Source organism: Salmo salar, chromosome ssa15 (assembly GCF_905237065.1).
Source record: "Salmo salar chromosome ssa15, Ssal_v3.1, whole genome shotgun sequence".
Lineage (NCBI taxonomy): Eukaryota > Metazoa > Chordata > Actinopteri > Salmoniformes > Salmonidae > Salmo > Salmo salar.
The window spans coordinates 31,322,143-31,343,163 of NC_059456.1; the positions used below are offsets into that span (position 1 = coordinate 31,322,143).

Below are 21,021 nucleotides of genomic sequence, written 5' to 3' on the forward strand. Positions count from 1 at the left end.
CCATATTCCCTATATAGTGAGTTACTTTTGACCAGGGCCCATAGGTACTATTTAGGGAACAGGAGGCCATTTGGGACGCAGTCAGAGAATAGATCATTCAGAATGCCTCTCATACAGTAGATGAGAAATAATCATTATTTCCCATAAAGCAGGGGTACTCAAGTACTATTTGAGAAGGTCCAGTCACACAATTTCCTAGGCGGCACAACTTCCAGATAGATATTGCCAATTAGAGGTGTAGTAACAAACCCAGACTCTGCGAGCCCTCGTTCACACCCCTCTGGTTGGTGGAGCAGTTTAAAAAGCACATTTACTGCAATTCTACAAATAGTTTCATATTTTACGTGTGTTTATATGATACCAGGGCTTAAGTGGAGTCTAACATTCACGATGGCAGATGTACTTTTGAAGAGATGGGGAACGTTGCCCATGCTGTCTCAATGGGCCGCGGGGGCATTCTGGGACAAGGAGCGCTCTCCTTCAAGGGGTGAATGGGAGTCCATTGGGCGCTAGCCCCAAAACCCAACATTAGCACAAATTTCATCAAGAAATACAACATAACAAATCTTTTCCAAGATGTGAGATAATTAACTTGCCATCTGTAGTACCGTATAGCTTTGGAATCGTGGCATAACGTACTTGAGGAAAATAGGCACATTTCTCGACATGTACACTGACTTATAGAAGGGATTGCGTGATGATTAGCTTAGCAACCGCGTGACGCAGCATGAAACTGTGAATGCGATTGGTCAACAGTCTGCTGGGTGGGGCATTATATGTTCCTTCATTCATTGCATTCCCATCTCCTTTCTAAAATATCTCTGGCAACAGCACCCTGCAACAGCACCCTGGACTAAAGAGGCAGACAAACATGAGGAATGTGCTAGACCCTCAGTTCAACTAAACTTCCCCAGGTAGGAATATCCCAAAAATATGATCAATGGCTCATTCGAGAAAAGACATCCTCCCAAGTTGACATCAGCAGTATTGAAATCTGACATATATGATCGACGGTTTCACCATCTAAAAGTTATATTTTTCTTTTGTAGTCCGTGATTGACTGTAGACCCTGCCACATACCTCTCGTGTCTGAGCCGTTGAATTGCGACTCCACTTTGTCTCTATACTGACGCTTTGCTTGTTTGATTGCCTTGCAGAGGGAATAGCTACACTGTTTGTATTCAGTCATGTTTCCAGTCACCTTGCCCTGATTAAAAGCAGTGGTTCGCGCGTTCAGTTTTGTGCGAATGCTGCCATCAATCCACGGTTTATGGTTGGGGAATGTTTTAATAGACGCTGTTGGTACAACATCACCGATGCACTTGTTAATGAACTCGCACACCGAATCAGCGTATTCGTCAATGTTGTTGTTCGACGCAATGCGGAACATATCCCAGTCCACGTGATCAAAGCAATCTTGAAGCGTGGAATCCGATTGGTCGGACCAGCGTTGAATAGACCTGAGGGCGGGAGCTTCCTGTTTTAGTTTCTGTCTATAGGCTGGGAGCAACAAAATGGAGTCGTGGTCAGCTTTTCCGAAGGGAGGGCCTTATATGCGCCGCGGAAGTTATAATAACAATGATCCTGGGTTTTGCTACCCCTGGTAGCACAATCGATATTCTGATAGAATTTGGGGAGCCTTGTTTTTAGATTAGCCAATAAATGCAGCCTCAGGATATGTGGTTTCCAGTTTACATAGAGTCCAATGAAGTTCTTTCAGGGCCGTTGATGTATCTGCTTGGGGGGGGGGTATACACGACTGCGATCATGATCGAAGACAATTCTCTTGGGAGATAATGCGGTCGGCATTTGATTGTGAGGAATTCTAAGTCAGGTGAACAAAAGGACTTGAGTTCCTATATATTGTTATGATCACACCACGTCTCGTTAATCATAAGGCATACACCCCCGCCCTTCTTCTTACCAGAGAGATGCTTGTTTCTGTCGGCGCGATGCGTGACGAAACCAGGTGGCTGTACCGACTCAGATAGCGTGTCTCGAGTGAGCCATGTTTCTGTGAAACAAAGAACGTTACAGTCTCGGATGTCTCTCTGGAATGCTACCCTTGCTCGGATTTCGTCTACCTAGTTGTCAAGAGACTGGACATTGGAGAGTAGTATGCTCGGGAGCGGTGCGCGATGTGCCCGTCTACGGAGCCTGACCAGAAGACCGCTCCGTCTGCCCCTTCTTCTACGCGTCGTTGTTTTGGGTCGCCGGCTGGGATCCGATCCATTGTCCTGGATGGTGGTCCAAACAGAGGATCCGCTTCGGGAAAGTCGTATTCCTTGTCGTAATGTTGGTGAGTTGACGTTGCTCTTATATCCAATAGTTCCTCCCGACTGTATGTAATAAGACTTAAGATTACCTGGGGTAAGAATGTAAGAGATAACACATAAAAAAAAAAAAATACTGCATAGTTTCCTAGGAACGCGAAGCGAGGCGGCCATCTCTGTCGGCGCCGGAAGTAGAAGATGATTCTATTTAAGCAATAATGCACGGGGGGGGGGGGGTTATGGCCAATATACCACGGCTAAACACTGTTCTTATCCGCAACGCGGAGTGCCTGGATACAGCCCTTAGCCGTGGTATACTGGCCATATACCACAAACCCCTGAGGTGCCTTATTGCTATTATAAACTTGTCATACACGTGGTACACGGTCTGATATACCACGGCTGTCAGCCAATGAGCATTCAGGGCTCGAACCACCTAGTTTATAATCCAACAGAACATTAGCCTATAACCAACCGTTCTAATGCAATAATTAACTCATTCAGTGAATCTGGTATCAAATGGCAAAACTGTACTTCACAAGATAGCTAAGCGGGAGGGCTCTAGACGGACTTCTTCCAGAGCCAAGTAAGACAGGGAATGCATAATGGATATTTTGATGTGCAACATGTCAAAAAGGAACCTGAAATATTTTTGGCTCCTTAGAGATTAATTTGCCTGCATTTTTTTTGTGCACATTGGCCTAGGATATGCAACATAATTTACCACCTGAGGAAGTGGGAACTCAAAACACATTAGCTAGATTGTCAACTATCTGATGCTATATAGTCATGCCATTGGTAGGCCTATATTTTTCCATTTAACTAGGCAAGTCAGATAAGAACAAAGTCTTATCTACATTGATGGCCTAGGAACAGTGGATTAACTGTTAATGCCAGATTTTTACCTTGTCAGCCCAGGGATTCGATCCAGCAACCTTTCGGTTACTGGCCCAACTCTCAAACCACTAGGCTACTTACTGTACTCACTGTCATCTCAATGACATAGTTCATTTGTAAAGTGGTGTTATTTCCTCTATATTGACAATTGAGAAATAATGGTTATACTCACAAAGCTGAGACTCCTCTTTTTAACAACAGCAGTTGTTCTAAAAACAGAGTCTGTCAGTATGCATCTCTCTCTTCACAACGTGTACAAAGGGGAGGGAGTGAGAGCCAGCAGAAAAACAGGGCAGATACTGTCACACAGATTACATGTTCATGTTTTTAAATGTATGTCAATTGTAAAGTCTTATCTGTAATGCCATTTTCGTTTTGTGTCGGGCCCCAGTAAGACTAGCTGTCGCCATTGGCGTCGGCTAATGGGGATCCAAATAAAATAACATTCTTAACTTTAATTGTAGGAAGCAGGTAAATGCACATTACTGTGGAGCAAATAATGGTTTTAGAACCCAGAAATCAGTCTACTGGGTGGGGCATTGTGTAGTCTAATCACTGACATAAGCCTGTTGCTTCGGTAAGAGGAGGACAACGTCCCAGCTCCAGTTAGTTATGTTATCTAGAAAGTTGTATAGGGTACCTTGCACTCTCAACGACCCGAATTGCACACCCTGCACACAGAGCTCCCGCCAACGCTCCCCGACGGCGCGGTTGGGAACGCTCCCCGACGGCGCGGTTGGGAACGCTCCCCGACGGCGCGGTTGGGAACGCTCCCCGACGCGCGGTTGGGAACGCTCTCTAACATCTTGAAAGTGCGTCTCTAGTATTATCTGATGTCTAAAAAAAACGAAATCATTTTTTCCCATGGTGGCAACAATTTAGCAGCGGCACAATATAACGGAAACACTGTAGTCATCTAACATTTTTTAAGACCTTTGAAAACTGAATTTAAAACATTTTAAGACTTAAGGCCTTTAAATCAGATAAATGTATTTAAGACTAAACCTTTAAAGGAGCTGCAGATACCCTGGGATTTGTGGCTTCTGCTGCTTGCCTTCAGGTCTATAAAAACAGAGAGAAACAGAGTATGCCTCCCAAATGATACCCTAATCCCTATTTAGTGCACTACCCATAAGGCTCTGGTCAAAAGTAGTGCACTTTATAGGGAATAGGGTGACATCTGGGACACAAACAGGAGTAATTTACTAAGATCCATCTAGCCTCTCAGCCTTTCCCCATAGAGCCAGTAGCCGTTTCCACACATTTCTTCCACCATTGGTTCATACTTAAACACCACTGGTGAATCAATGAACCATAATGATTCATCATGAGTTTTGTGGCAGACTAGGAATTTTTCTTGAAACAAAAGTCAGGTTGTTATTGGTTGGTAGAGCAAAATTTCATTGGTTTATCACTGAAGCAGCCATGTGTAGTGGCCATATAGACACAACCATCTAGCCAAAATTACACACATTCTCTGCCTATAAATGTGTTCCATTTCATGGTCAGTGTTTCAGATTTATACATATGTTATACCAGTATTAAATTGCAGCTCACCCATGTGACACTTACATCACGTCATAAATCAACCTTATATTACCGGTCATAACTCTGCTTATGGGCTAGATCCACTACACAGCTCTGTTGGCTCCAATCTGCTATATATCCAAAAGGTCTGGGCTATTATGGCATATCTATTCCATCATGGTCACTGATGGAAACACACTGAATTCTCTTGTTAGGTGAGCACCTCAACCAAAATAGTTCCAGCTCCATTTCTGACTGTAAATGCTTCATGCCCTGCGTGTTATCACATGCAAGACACGTGGGGCGGCAGGTAGCCTAGAACGTTGGGCCAGTAACCGAAAGGTTGCTAGATCGCATCCTCGAGCTGACAAGGTAAAAATCTGTTGTTCTGCCCCTGAACAAGGAAGTTAACCCACTGTACCTAGGCCGTCATTGAAAATAAGAATTGGTTCCTAGTTAAATAAAATCTATTAAATAAAAAAGACAGAGCATTGAGAGGTAGAAAAAACATTCTGGGGCTGTGAAACACTCAGGGTCATACTGGAAAAACTCACACACTACTATGACAAACACACACGACGCCTGGCGGTGGTCCAGCGCTCCAGCTTGGTGCCAATCACATGGTGGGGTCTGAAAGCCTGCCGTGTGTGTGTGTGTGTGTGTGTGTGTGTGTGTGTGTGTGTGTGTGTGTGTGTGTGTGTGTGTGTGTGTGTGTGTGTGTGTGTGTGTGTGTGAGAAAGCCCAGAGCAGCACTGCGTAGGAGCTGTTCTAATAACACAGGCATCAGGACACAAGATTACAACGCAAATCTGGGCTTTCTGCTGCAACAGGCAAGAAACCAAACCTCCCAGCTTAGAGAGAGCTGCCTGCCACCTGCAACAACATTCAGCTAAAGCCAGGCCCTTCAGCTGTCCTCAACGGAATAGCGGAAGGCTGTGTGTGTCAGGAGACTACTCAGTCTTTGGAGGAGTGTGGAGGATCTGCAGTGCTCACCATCTCTGATTTAGGCCTCCAATGGAACCCTATTCCCCATGTAGTACACTACTTTTGACCAGGCCCATATTGTTGTGATGTGATGCATTATTTATTTTTTTTACAATTTATTTGAGTAAATACTTTAGAACTTTTTTTTTCTCCTTAAAACTGCATTGTTGGTTAAGGGCTTGTAAGTAAGCATTTCACTGTAAGGTGAAATGTTGTATTCGGCGCATGTGACAAATAACATTAGATGTGAATAGTGTGGTATTTGACACAGCCCATCTCTGATACAGCGTCCAGCTACAGAAAGGCCTGGATGGTTGTAAGATACCATGTAGTTTAACTACGGAGGAGCGCACCAAACACCCCCGACTCCACTCCAGCCTCTCCTGTGAAACAGTGCTGGGAAATCATTTAGTGAACTTGGGCAATGGGCATACATACCAACACTGTTGATGTTCACACACACTTGCTTTGCAATGTATGGAAAATCATTTGAAAGGTGTAGCTTAGGCAGAATTGAGTAAACACCACAAAACCTATTTTTTCAACCACCCTGAGCTTTGAAGCAACCACACTCAAGTTGTCTTTTATCGTATATTTACGGGGGGGGGAAAGAAAAAAAAATTGGGGGGGGGGCATTAACACTGTTTTAAGGGAAGCCATGTCTCTGTGAGGCAGTCTGCGTCTCAAATGGGGGGGCTTCGTGTACTCCTTCAAAAAGATTTACGGGCTGCCTCCCTCCTGAATCCTGATTGAGCATCCAGCTTGGCCTGTTTACAATGGCGCCGGGGAAAGACGAAGCGGATTTGATTACGGCTTGAAAAGAAAACAAAGATGAAATGCCGGTTCCCGAGAGAGTTAAATATCATGTCACATTTCACAGGAATTCAATTCAAATGTGTGACACTCGAAAACAAAAAACTGACTGAACTCTAATAACCAATCATGTTCCATCGTGTCCAAAACGGCAGAAGCACCCAATCACAGACTTCCACTGGGAATATTGACGCAAAATCGTATTAATAGCAGTAAGAAAACTAGAATGTGGTGAAAATAAAATGTATTGCTAAAATACACTGGCCTCATTCTACATGACGCACCACATTCGGGCTCAATTGACAATACTCAAATCTAAACAAGTGAATCTGTGGGGGGATAACAAGAATAAGTTCCATTAGTAGAATGTGGACATAATCAGCTGCTAGAATATGCATATTTCTGAGGAGGCTGTTTCCTCAGCCCCATTGCCATGGCAACACCAGTGGCAGAGGGGGAGAGCGGTGAGGGTGAACCACACTACACTTATAGACATTACATACCCTGAGGGTGGGATGACTGCTATATCTGATTAGGACTCGGCCCAATGAGAGGACTCGGCCCAATGAGAGGACTCGGCCCAATGAGAGGACTCGGCCCAATGAGAGGACTCGGCCCAATGAGAGGACTCGGCAGTAGCATTGGAAGTATAGTACCTATTCACCCTTTTCAGAGGCCCTCTTCACCAGCATGCAGGTCTGGTCTACACAGACGTTTCAACACAATTACCTGTGGGTTGTCAGAGACAAATATGAAAGTGTGGACAGGGTTAGAAGGTTCCCTGTAGATTATTACCGTAATACTACCTGTGAGCACGCAAGCAACTGCGAACCCAAGTAAAAAAAGGAAAAAAGAATTGTGATGCACGGTATATCGGTGAACATATCAGAATCGGTCGATATTAGATAAAAATGCCAACATTGGTATCGGCCCGATGTCTAGTTTAACGGCGATGTGCAAAACCGATGTCAAAGCTGGCGTGCATACCATACCTATATAACACAGATAGATGAGAACATCTTTGCATATAATGGAGGTACATGACGTAATGACGCCACGTAACATTTAGCGCTACACGAGGAACACAGCATTCCTAACCTAGCCCACAATGTCTGCTGTGTGGATCCAGCAGTCAACAAGTCAAGCAGTCATTTGAAAGAGTAAGAACATTTCAGCGAGACAACTCAAAGGCGAAATCCATTAAAGCCAAGATAATGGAATTCATTGCCCTTGACAATCAACCGTTCTCTGTCGTGGGTGATGTTGGCTTTCAGCGACTGGTCGAGCACCAGCACACTTTTTTATTGTATTATTTTTCAGATGTTGTCCTAACGGAGTTACACAGTAATAGCGTCACTGCTATTAGCTTCATGACTGACATTTGGACCAGCGATATCAGCCCCATGAGCATGCGGAGTCTGACAGCACAGTGGGCCGTCGAGGATTTCGTTCTGAGGAAAGTCGTATTTCATGCTCATGAATGTGCTGGTTGTCATATTTCAATGGGATGTGAGAACATGTTTGAAACATGATGACACTAGCTAGCTCCATTCAAACAACTGACTGGAGAAATAAGCTCAACTGTGTCTGCAGCAGACATGATACCCTCTGTCATGGCAGTGAAACGCCTGCTCAACAAAACTGACAGGGATGTCAACAAATGTGCACAAACTTTAAGATGAGCTTTATGTGCGTATGGATCATTTCAGCTCATGAAACATGGGACAAACACTTTACATTTATATTAAGTTAATCTTTTTGTTCAGTGTAGTAGTCGTATTCTAATTCCTAATTCTAATGCCACCGATTCAGTCACATGACAGTGGAGTGCACATGCCCATTCTGACTTCGCCAATGCTAAGCTAACCAGTCAGCTAGCAGCTAGTGTGCGACGTTAGGGCTGACTAGTTTCTATTGAGTTAAGATGGCCCTTTTCCCGACGAGGTGGATGTTTTTACTGACCCACATTGGCGAATGAAACAGCTGCCCTTGACAACAGTTTGCCCCGGCAACAAAACTGCCCACACAGGCTGTGAACAAGCGATTCGGTGGAATTCTCTACTGTGTCGCCATCATGCTCGATGCTATGTACAAGGACCGCTACTTCGATGCAGACAAGAAACAGGGTTTACGTGAAACGTTACATACACAGCTGGACAAGATGGAAACGGACACAGTGACAGTGTGCACCAAACGAGGAAGAGAGGCCACAGACAGACAGAGCTGAAACTTCACTGCTTGACATGTATGGTTGAGAATGAAACGACTGAACAAATGAACAATGAAATAGCACAGCAAGTAAGTGAAAGAAATAGGTTTTGATGATGTTTTACTGGTAATGGGGACATACGTAAATGCCAACAAAATAACCTTTTGGTCAGTGTGGTGTGTGTATTTAACTAGGCAAGTCAGTTAAGAACAAATTCTTATTTACAATGACGGTCTTCCCCGGACGGCACTGGGCCAATTGTGCGCTGCCCTATGGGACTCGCAACCACGGCTGGATGTGATACAGCCTGGATTCGAACCAGGGACTGTAGTGACACGTCTTGCACTGAGATGCCATGCCTTAGACCGCTGCGTCCATGTGTGTGTGTTAACTATTTAACTGTACTAGAATGCTTAAAAAGGCAGCTAAAATGGTAAATATCGGTTTTCGGTATCAGGTTTTTTTGGCAAGGAAAATATCAGATATCGGCCATCACTAAAAATATATATTACATTCCTTTGCGGGGTTCCCTATGCCATTCTTTCCTGATGACACAGTGAGTGACTTCCACTGTAAATAGAAGGAGTCTCTGCCTGCACACACTACATGACATAAGTCCTTCCAAAGCTGCAGACCACACAGCATGTCTACAAGTCAACAACTAACCCACTAGCTTTCCACACACACATGCAGGTTTATCAGGCACAGAGTGCATGACTTACACCATCACCAGGGACAAGAGAGAACTCCAACGTGAGACAAATGCATAATTAACTGATTATCTTTAAACAGCTGGCTGGCAATATGCCATCATTACAGATTGAATCCCATGCTGTCTATCTATAGCACATCGAACAATGGCATCTTTAAACCCTGCCTGAATGTTGCCCCAGAGAATCACTAGACCAAAACAGGATTCCACACTCTAATCAATCCAAATTACCCTTTGAAATCGAATCCAGCATTGAAATTCTGTGCGTACATCTCGGCTGCCACGCTTGGCCTAAATAATATCCGGCAATTACTCTTAAGTCGACTTCCATAATGATTTCTCCCTCTCAGGAGCATGAGAGAGGAGAGGGAGGGAAAATCTATTCTAGTCATGCTTAGTGGTGCAAGAGAACCACCGAAATGCAGCCATGTCCACATCCGTTGACTGTGCAGCCAAAACAACGCTGTATCAGTAACTATGAAATGGACAGTCAAACAGAAGGAAAAAGAAGTGCATGGGAGCAACGAGGAAGAGCTCCGACTGGCTCAGAGAGCTGTGGGCCCACCCTGACTGACTCAGTTGAGCACTTAGACACGGCAGAACAGAGGAGACTGCAGCAGGGAAAGAGGAGGAGTAAGGTTGAAGAGAGCCCTTCAGCACCCTCTCTCTCTCCAACCCTCCTCAATAAGACAGCAGCCTAAATAAGGTTTGTGTGGGCAAAGTCAGCTCAACAGCCATGGAGAACCAGCCCTCAGTGTTAGTGGGAGACTGATCCAGAGCGACTAGAGAACCAGCCCTCAGTGTTAGTGGGAGACTGATCCAGAGTGACTAGAGAGAACCAGCCCTCAGTGTTAGTGGGAGACTGATCCAGAGTGACTAGAGAGAACCAGCCCTCAGTGTTAGTGGGAGACTGATCCAGAGTGACTAGAGAGAACCAGCCCTCAGTGTTAGTGGGAGACTGATCCAGAGCGACTACAGACAAGTCCCTAATGGCACCCCACATAGTGCAGGACTAGGCTTAATCTGTATCTGGAAAACCAATCCCTTGGTGTCGTCTGAAAAATAAGTATAGTTAAGATCTGACTCCCAAAATGGCACCATATATTCCATAGTGCACTACTTCTGACCAGATGGAACCTTCAAAAGTAGTGCACTTTACAGGTAATATGGTGCTGGGTCTGAGTCCCACCGTGGTCCCAGTTAAAGCCCTGTGGTCTTGTTAAAGCCCTGTGGTCTTGTTAAAGCCCTGTGGTCTTGTTAAAGCAGTGACAAGGACCCAAAAGGTAATGTCAGCCCTGACAAGTGTTAAGGACATGGCTCCTGCCCTGCAATAAATATTTAAATGGTTAGGCTGACGCAGTGTGTGCGCCTCAGGGTTGAGCTCAATTCGAATTAAAGGCAGTCAATTAAGTAAACTAAAACCCTGCATGTGTGTGTTGCAGTTCCCTCAGTACATTTTGTGGTGCAGTTTGAGTGCTGTTTAGTATGCGTTTCCAGTGGCTGTGAAGTAGACTTACAGCACATTTTGTGGTGCAGTGTTTGCTGGTGTTTCTCAGAAACTGTGAAGTGGACTTACAGGTAGACTGGAGGGTCTGTCCTGCTGGCTGAGGCCCATCTCCTCATGGTTGGGCTTCCCAGGGGTCATAGCAGACTGGCCCCTGTTGACAGAGCCCTCCTGTGACACCTCCTATACAGACAGAGAAGGACAGAACACACAGAGAGAGAGCGCGAGCGAGCGAGGGGACAGGAGAGAGCGCGAGCCAGCGAGGGGACAGGAGCGAGCGAGCGAGAGCGAGCCAGCGAGGGGACAGGAGAGCGAGCCAGCGAGGGGACAGGAGAGAGAGAGAGCGAGCCAGCGAGGGGACAGGAGAGAGAGAGCGAGCCAGCGAGGGGACAGGAGAGAGAGAGCGAGCCAGCGAGGGGACAGGAGAGAGAGCGCGAGCCAGCGAGGGGACAGGAGAGAGAGAGCGAGCCAGCGAGGGGACAGGAGAGAGAGCGAGCCAGCGAGGGGACAGGAGAGAGAGCGCGAGCCAGCGAGGGGACAGGAGAGAGAGAGCGAGCCAGCGAGGGGACAGGAGAGAGAGCGCGAGCCAGCGAGGGGACAGGAGAGAGAGCGCGAGCCAGCGAGGGGACAGGAGAGAGAGCGCGAGCCAGCGAGGGGACAGGAGAGAGAGCGCGAGCCAGCGAGGGGACAGGAGAGAGAGCGAGCCAGCGAGGGGACAGGAGAGAGAGCGAGCCAGCGAGGGGACAGGAGAGAGAGAGAGCCAGCGAGGGGACAGGAGAGAGAGCGAGCCAGCGAGGGGACAGGAGAGAGAGAGGACAGGAGAGGATAGAGAGAGATGCAGGGTGAAGGAGAAGTGAAACAGAAATTTACTTATCCATTTCTGCTGACATTTAAAATCCCCCCCCCATGAGGTGCTTCTCCATCTGCGTCAGTAAACAGGACACACACACACACCTCTCAAAGAACAGGCAGAGAGTGGTGGTAACACTATCCCCTAGCCTGTAACTGGGTCTGGGCATGTCTAAAGACAAATGCTGACTTTAACCCCACAAATAACATGATACTGTGTTAAACTGGCAAATACTGGAGTAAAATGTTAAGTACGGGAGTCTCTGACAAACAACTGCCTTTAATCCGAGGAGCTCAAACATGGAGTGGAGAATGGATGATTTGTACTGTTTACGGTACACTGTCCTTCTCTCAGCACATATCAAAGCTGCAGGCTAAAGTTAAATGTAGACTTGGTTTCCTCTCACCCCAGCTGCCAAACTAACCCTGATTCAGATGACCATCCTACCCATGCTAGATCACGGAGAGGTAATTTATAGATCGGCAGGTAAGGGTGCTCTCGAGCAGCTAGATGTTCTTTACCATTCGGCCATCAGATTTGCCACCAATGCTCCTTATAGGACACATCACTGCACTCTATACTCCTCTGTAAACTGGTCATCTCTGTATACCTGTCGCAAGACCCACTGGTTGATGCTTGTTTATAAAACCCTCTTAGGCCTCACTCCCCCTATCTGAGATATATACTGCAGCCCTCATCCTCCACATACAACACCCGTTCTGCCAGTCACATTCTGTTAAAGGTCCCCAAAGCACACACATCCCTGGGTCGCTCCTCTTTTCAGTTCTGCAGCTAGCGACTGGAACGAGCTGCAACAAACACTCAAACAGGACCGTTTTATCTCAACCTCTTCATTCAAAGACTCATGGACACTCTTACTGACAGTTGTGGCTGCTGTGTGTGATGTATTGTCTCTACCTTGTTGACCTTTGTGCCCAATAATGTTTGTACCATGTTTTGTGCTGCTACCATGTTGTCATTATGTGTTGCTATCATGCTGTGTTGTCATGTGTTGCTGCCTTGCTATGTTGTTGTCTTAGGTCTCTATGTTGTGTTGTCTCTCTCGTCATAATGTGTGTTTTGTCCTATATTTTTATATTGAATCCCAGCCCCTGTCCCCGCAGGAGGCCTTTTGCCTTTTGCTAGGCCATCATTGTAAATAAGAATTAGTTCTTAACTGACTTGCCTAGTTAAATAAAGGTTAAATAAAATAAATCATACAGATTAGTATAACCTGGCATGCAGCCCAGTGACTCAGCGGACATTAAATCTTACATTTATTTTGTAGGATTTCCTCAAAACGAGAGCCTACCATTTCCTGAGGTAAGCAAATACTCCGGAGGCCAGTCAGATCACTGAGAATCAGTCTGTTTGAAATGAGGCAATGAGAAAACACAGACTAGGCCGTTAGCCTGGTGAGATATTTACAGACTGAGCAGGGCTGGCCAGGTTTACTCAAGTGGAGTGCAGTGATAGCTGGGTCACGGCCAGGTCAGACACAGGCCAATGTTTACACTCCGAGGATGCCATCAGTGCTCTGTCGTACTCGCTCACACGCTGGTCATATGGAACAGCTGCTCTGGCACAATAAAGACCACTTCCCTCAACAGGCAGGGAGGGCCAGAGAGGAGGAGTGGGGCATGTACTCTGTGTGTGTGTCTGGGAGGGCCACACACAGGAAACGAATCATAGTGAAAGTATGCAGCCAGCGAGAGGCCAACTCCACCCCCACCAAGGAACAGATGTTCTACTTGAGTTGTGCATACATTGGGATGAACATGGGTTTCATCTGCTGATACACATCACGGAAGGTACACATCACGGAAGGTACACATCACGGAAGGTACACATCACGGAAGGTACACATCACGGAAGGTACACATCACGGAAGGTACACATCACGGAAGGTACACATCACGGAAGGTACACATCACGGATGATACACATCACGGATGATACACATCACGGATGATACACATCACGGATGATACACATCACGGATGATACATTGGAGTTGGGGTTTGCATGCCTTATAGAACAAAACCCCAAATAATAAAACATTTCTAATGAAATTCAGTGGGTCTGTTTTTCCATTCTTCAATAACGCTTCCAGATCATTAAGGATGTTCACACAGTGCCATGTAGGCATACATAGTGTTGTACAAGCTCTCAGCCAGGCAGGCTGACAAACAGCAGTATTACACATAGCTTACACATTAAAGACTTCCTTTGCTTGTGAAATGCTTGGCTACACAGTAATGAAATATGTTCCGAGGGAATTTGTTTGAGGTATGGCGAGGGAATTTGTTTGAGGTATGGCGAGGGATGCGTGATGTAAGGGAATTAAACAAATCATCCAGTGGCAACAAAGCATCAGAGAATATGGTCGAATCCCAAATGGCACCCTATTCCCTATATAGTGCACTACTTTTGATCATGGGACACAGGGCTCTAGTCAAAAGTAGTGCACCATGTCGGGAATAGGGAGCCATTTGAGTTGCAGCATATCAGCTCTGACAGGCTCTATGTGATGGAGGTCAACAGGAAATACATTAGACTGTATCAGCAACAGCACAGCTGTGTGTTAAAATGTACATTTTATTACTATTATTCCCCAAAGCAACAGTCTGCTGGGTGCTCAAGAATACGCACGACGTCTGCAAGCAACCAGTTCATTATGTAATCACGGCTATTTCACGTATCATGATTGTTGTGTGCCCTCAAAAAGTTGCATTCCTTATTTTAAGAGAGATTTGCATCTAACCCGTGTCTCAGTGCTAGTCATTTCACATACCCCCAGTAAATAGCTCTAGCAGACTCAATATTTTTTATAGGCGCTGACACTTAATCACCAATGAATTCTAGTGAATCATTTCAGAAGAAAACACTCATCAAGTTGCAGGAATCTGCAAGGGTGTGCTGTTACCATAGAGACGCAGACTATGAGAGTGGAAGGACTGCCTGACCGGGTTCACATCTCTTCTCGTTAACTACAGGCCTTTATCCAGTCAAACGCAGCCAGAGAGAGAAAAGCTACTCTTTACTTTAAAGCCGATTTTAAGGCCAAAATCATCCTTCCTGCCAAGCGTAACGTGACATCCAATCTAAGCCGAGAGCGGCGTTCATAGTGTCAGTAAAATGCAGAGGGGGGCTTGGACCCTGGCTGCTCCCTTCAGGAGACCGATCTTCACTGAGACCAGTCATGACAGCCAAGCTGCCGGGCTGCAGTCAGCCACAGCATGCATTCCCTATGTTAGGAATCCCCAACTGGTGGCCCACTGGTGATTTTAGTTAGCTTTCGGAGCCCAAAAATAGTGTGTGGGCGGGGGACATAAGACTGTAAAAACACCAGCAAATCAGCGCCAAGTGATTTTCATTTTGGAATTCTTCACAGTGCGCCCTTTTTATTTAGGAACACCAGTATGCCTAGAAAACAAATCACCCAGACGATAATTGTTGCAATGATTACTTCAATGTGCCGCAACCCGAGTGCCATGGAGAATACACTGAGTGCAGATTCATGACGGTCATGCTTACACCATTAGTACAAAGAAAACATCTAGTTACCGCAAATATATTTTTATTATGCTCCTAAATGTCCTTGTGTGCTACTAAATTGTTCAACTTAGGCACACACGTGCTCCTTGTAAAAAAAGGTCAATCGTAGAGCCCTGAAAGTCTTACCAGGCATAGAGAGATACTGGATATGTGATCCAGGGTTTCCGTTAGCTGGCAATTTATGGCTTTTGGCTGAAAAAAAATTACGAAAAGCCGATAAAACTGTTAACGGCAAAAAAAATGACAGGGACAAAAAAAAAATCCCTTTGCAAAATAATGCTTTTTATTCATTGACGGAAATACATTTGACCGTCAGTCTATAGGTTCATTTCAGAATTTAGTGGAATTAAATTGGCCTGTGTTTATTCTTGTTAGTCATCATGCATCTGATTTATCACACGCGTACAGATCATCATGCATCTGATTTATCACACGCGTACAGATCATCATGCATCTGATTTATCACACGCGTACAGATCATCATGCATCTGATTTATCACACGCGTACAGATCATCATGCATCTGATTTATCACACGCCGTACAGATCATCATGCATCTGATTTATCACAGCGCGTACAGATCATCATGCATCTGATTTATCACACGCGTACAGATCATCATGCATCCGATTTATCACACGCGTACAGATCATCATGCATCCGATTTATCACACGCGTACAGATCATCATGCATCCGATTTATCACACGCGTACAGATCATCATGCATCCGATTTATCACACGCAGCGTACAGATCATCATGCATCCGATTTATCACACGCGCGTACAGATCATCATGCATCCGATTTATCACGCGCGTACAGATCATCATGCATCCGATTTATCACACGCAGCGTACAGATCATCATGCATCCGATTTATCACACGCGCGTACAGATCATCATGCATCCGATTTATCACACGCGTACAGATCATCATGCATCCGATTTATCACCACGCGTACAGATCATCATGCATCCGATTTATCACACGCGTACAGATCATCATGCATCCGATTTATCACACGCGTACAGATCATCATGCATCCGATTTATCACACGCGTACAGATCATCATGCATCCGATTTATCACCGCGCGTACAGATCATCATGCATCCGATTTATCACACGCGTACAGATCATCATGCATCCGATTTATCACACGCGTACAGATCATCATGCATCCGATGTATCACACGCGCGTACAGATCATCATGCATCCGATTTATCACACGCGTACAGATCATCATGCATCCGATGTATCACACGCGTACAGATCATCATGCATCCGATTTATCACACGCGTACAGATCATCATGCATCCGATTTATCACACGCGTACAGATCATCATGCATCCGATTTATCACACGCGTACAGATCATCATGCATCCGATTTATCACACGCGTACAGATCATCATGCATCCGATTTATCACACGCGTACAGATCATCATGCATCCGATTTATCACACGCGTACAGATCATCATGCATCCGATTTATCACACGCGTACAGATCATCATGCATCCGATTTATCACACGCGTACAGATCATCATGCATCTGATTTATCACACGCGTACAGATCATCATGCATCTGATTTATCACACGCGTACAGAGCCTATTTTGAGCGTGATTTCTGCTGCAGCTCCTCGCCTGGTTGCTGCTGGAGTAAAACGGGCTTTTAGAAGGCCATTCATTGCGCAACAATTCTAAATACAATCACGTGTTAAAAACTGTTTTGGTGCACGATTAAAAAGAGCTACAATTTTTATTCCTCAACTGGTAATTGAAGCTGACTCTCCCATTCAAGTGCAGGCAACAGGCTGTCAGTGCCTCACTCACCACTTTACAATGTGAGCTGGAGGTAGTATGCATTTTGAAAACAAACTAAATTGTTTAAAACCTGAATATTTTATTTCATATTATGGAGACATGTTTTACCTTGCTTCAAAGTAGCCTATAGACAAAATCCCACCATGGAAACATGGAGGCAATTATTTAAAAATACTTTAAAGGGAGCGCGTGACTTTCAAGTTGGGAAAGCGTAGTTATGATTTTCATATCTGCATTTTGGTGGGGAAAAATGTTTAATCCAAAAAATCTTAATTAAAATAAAAAGGTAAAAATCAACTAAGGCAATATCACCTGCCTCTGCCATATGCATTGATACACCATGATCCATTGGCAGCTAAAGAAATGAGCGCATGGAACTCAAAGCCTATAGGTCAATGCAGCTCTTTCACCCCGAGGATTGGTGATTGTCGAGGGGGAGATTGTTGGGAAGATTTTTCAAATAGCTTACTGTGAGGAACTATAGTTTTAACATTATCCACACACTTTCCTACATTTCCGCAGAGCAGACCAGGTACTTCTATGCATTCTCAGGCACGCGCGCTCCCTCAACATCTTCAGGACATAGAAACCAGATAAGTGCTCACTGCTCACATGGAGCACTCCAAACAAAAGACAATGACAGTTTTTTGTTGATCTCATAAATGGTTATGAAATTAACCAAAACTGTGTCACAACTGTAGCAGGTTGTGAAATCTGCAAACATTTCCACTCCAAGAATGAGAACTGTAATTGACTAATTAATACAGGCATTAACATAAATGAATGTATCCAAATGACGGGGAATACATTTACTACTGATGACATATGTAATGAGGAATTAATAAAAATCGCAAACAATTCACACAATGAATGGGCAAGAGACAGCTGAGAAATTCTGGAGAGAGACTCATATCTTTACCACACCCCTCCCTTTCTTCTCGTCTCAACATTTTAAATTATTATTCTCAAGACACATCTTCACACATATTTTAGATGCTTTTTACTGACAGCCACAACTGAATCAGCTAGGCCTATTGCCACGCGCGCTGCCCAAACTGCGGGCTTTCCAAATAGGCATAAGACCTACGAGAATGCAATTTGAAACAATCCACAGCAAAAAAAATTTAAGAAGCTTAATTATCCTGGATGACCCCCACTATTAGGGCTGAGGGCCTATTGGACCCCCCACTATTAGGGCTGAGCGATATGGCCAAAAACTCACATTTACATTTTCTTTCTAACTTATGGGCAATTCAAAATATATACACACACATCTCAATTTTTTTTTAAATGCTGTCACTAAATAAGCATTGTTGAACGATTAAAGGTCAAATCCACTGCATTTAAAACAGTCAGCAATAATTGAATGAATTCAGAGTTTGTGTAATTATACCGAGGCTGAATATGCCTTCCACAACCATAAAATACTTTTTTGTGCAATAATTACTGATCTGGCTTTCAGTTCCGTCTTTTAAAAAAATGCCCTTTTTTGTTACAAATGTAACCAGAACCATGCATAATGCTCATTCACTAATAATGTAGCAGGTATTATAGAAAACAAACACCGGTCTCAATCTCTCAAGCAAAGGCCCACGTGCTAGTTCGTAGCCAGCTCATGTCTATATTTCTAGTTTAGCCAACTTGGATCTAGGTATAATTTCACTAGCTCTGAATTCAGCTAATAAGGCAAAACAGTTGAATTGTTATGAACACACCCTTCTGTCCGTCTCAGTTTGAACTGCATGCTAGCCTGTCCACTTTGTTCAGACGTTGAAATCAAGTGGCCTGACTTATTTCTCAGAATGAGTTGCCGATTCCTTTGATAATAGTTGGATACTTATTGCACAGTTAAAAAACAGACTAAACAGCTAGTATAACAATCTTTATCTGACTAAAATGCTGCTAGCAATACGTGGTACCATAATGGACGCACAATGAACTGAGCATTTTCAAGAATGAATTTTCATTGGTACATCCATTTTAGTAGTGTCTGCTCTCCTTGAAATTTGAGGAGTTGAAACAGGGTATGGTTGGAAAGGTTAACTCCTCTATTCCAGTAAAATAATGTCTTGAAACCACTTGTCAGAGGAAGAAGTGATCTCATCTTTGTTGTGAGTGGTAGGGGGAGGGGCTTGGGAGAAAGTGGCAAAGCGAGAGCTTACACTCTCGCCAAAATGTGTCCAAAATAAGCCCAATGCATTTCTATGTGCTTATTTTTAAACTGAAGCTTGAAGCCTGTCTTCCCGTCTTTGGGACAACAACTCCCATTGTTAGGGCAGAGACATGAGCATCTCGTCATTATATACAGATCTCTGGTGTAAATGGGAAGGTGCCCAGCACAGAAGGAGCAAACGATACCAAAAACACAACATGAGAACAAGTGGACAAACGCTCATAAAAACTAAGAAATACAACAACAAAAAAACTTGATTCCGCGATATAGGCATTTGGAATACCGCACAAAAACATACATTTGAATTAAATCGGATATATCGCCCAGCCCTAACCACTATGCCATTTCTCTCCTGTTCTAATGGTTTCATGTCAACTTTCTTTTGTTGTCCAGAAGCCAAAGGCACAATCCTAGTCACAGTAACAACCCGTCCTAGTCACAACCCGTCCTAGTCATAGTCACAACCCGTCCTAGTCATAGTCACAACCCGTCCTAGTCACAACCCGTCCTAGTCATAGTCACAACCCGTCCTAGTCACAGTCACAACCCGTCCTAGTCATAGTAACAACTCGTCCTAGTCACAACCCATCCTAGTCATAGTAACAACCCGTCCTAGTCACAACCCGTCCTAGTCATAGTAACAACCCGTCATAGTAACAACCCGTCCTAGTCATAGTAACAACCCGTCCTAGTAACAACCCGTCCTAGTCATAGTAACAACCCGTCCTAGTCATATTAACAACCTGCCATAGTAACAACCCGTCCTAGTAACAACCCGTCCTAGTAACAACCCGTCCTAGTAACAACCCGTCCTAGTCATAGTAACAACCCGTCCTAGTCACATAAGCGAGGTTTGAAATTGTGTTTTAGTCAAATGTTATATCGGTTTGGACCTCTTGCGGTCAATCTAAAGTCTACAAATTATTTAGAATTATGCTCCGGCCCCAGACCATCCACTCAAGAAAAAAATTATAAGAAAATCGTCCAGAGGCTGAATCTAGTTGATGATCCCTACCCTACATAGTGCACTACTTCTGACTAGAGCCCTGCTCTGTATAGGGTGTCATATGGGACACACAGAATCAATGAAAACCCATGTCCAGGAGGGAGCTTCGATATCGTCTTTTCTTTCTCCAGGCTTCACTGTATCACACACACGCACGTTTCCCGTGGTGTACGCTGGCTCATTGTCTCGCCAAGACGACACACACAAAGCTTACTAAGGCCGCTGGGACAGAGGAGAGAGACGGAGTAGCAGGGGGCAACACAGAGCTCAGTAGACTGCCAGGCTCGCCGTCTCTCCCACAAGGTCTGGACTCTCTGATTGTGGTTTCTGTCAAGTGGAACACTGTTTGCATCCCTAAAGGGGGTGAACTTAGAAGCGACGCCTTGTCTTGTTCAGTGGCCCCCCGACTGAGAGTTCACGCTCTGTGTTGTTGGCAGCTGTGCTTCATCATTACAACACCCAGTTTCACAGGAAACACTGGTCTGACAAGCACAGTGGTGGCCATCTTGGGTGTTCGGTGCTAGCAGGAGCTGTAGCAAGCACAAGGGTAGCAGTCTAAATCCACCCCTTTATTTCCCCTATCCTCCCTGTCAAAAACAGTGGGAGCGGACACGTGGCAGGGGCAGAATTTGAAAATGTTTTTCCCCCCCCTATCAGTCTTGTCATCATCTAAGACATTTTTT

The 21,021-nt window shown here is 44.8% G+C and overlaps 1 protein-coding gene across 7 annotated transcripts in view; it reads right to left on the minus strand.

Annotated features, from left to right (window-relative positions):
• LOC106571249 (AT-rich interactive domain-containing protein 1B) overlaps positions 1 to 21,021 on the minus strand; it is an 88,314-nt gene that overhangs the window by 52,449 nt on the left and 14,844 nt on the right. For 4 of the 7 annotated variants that reach the window (XM_045695617.1, XM_014144055.2, XM_014144057.2 and 1 more), the window contains one exon: positions 10,992 to 11,102. The exons of the other annotated variants lie outside the window; for them this stretch is intronic. In XM_045695617.1, the coding sequence (XP_045551573.1) occupies positions 10,992 to 11,102 (111 nt within the window). The remainder of the gene's footprint in view (positions 1 to 10,991; positions 11,103 to 21,021) is intronic. 7 annotated transcript variants of the gene reach the window in all.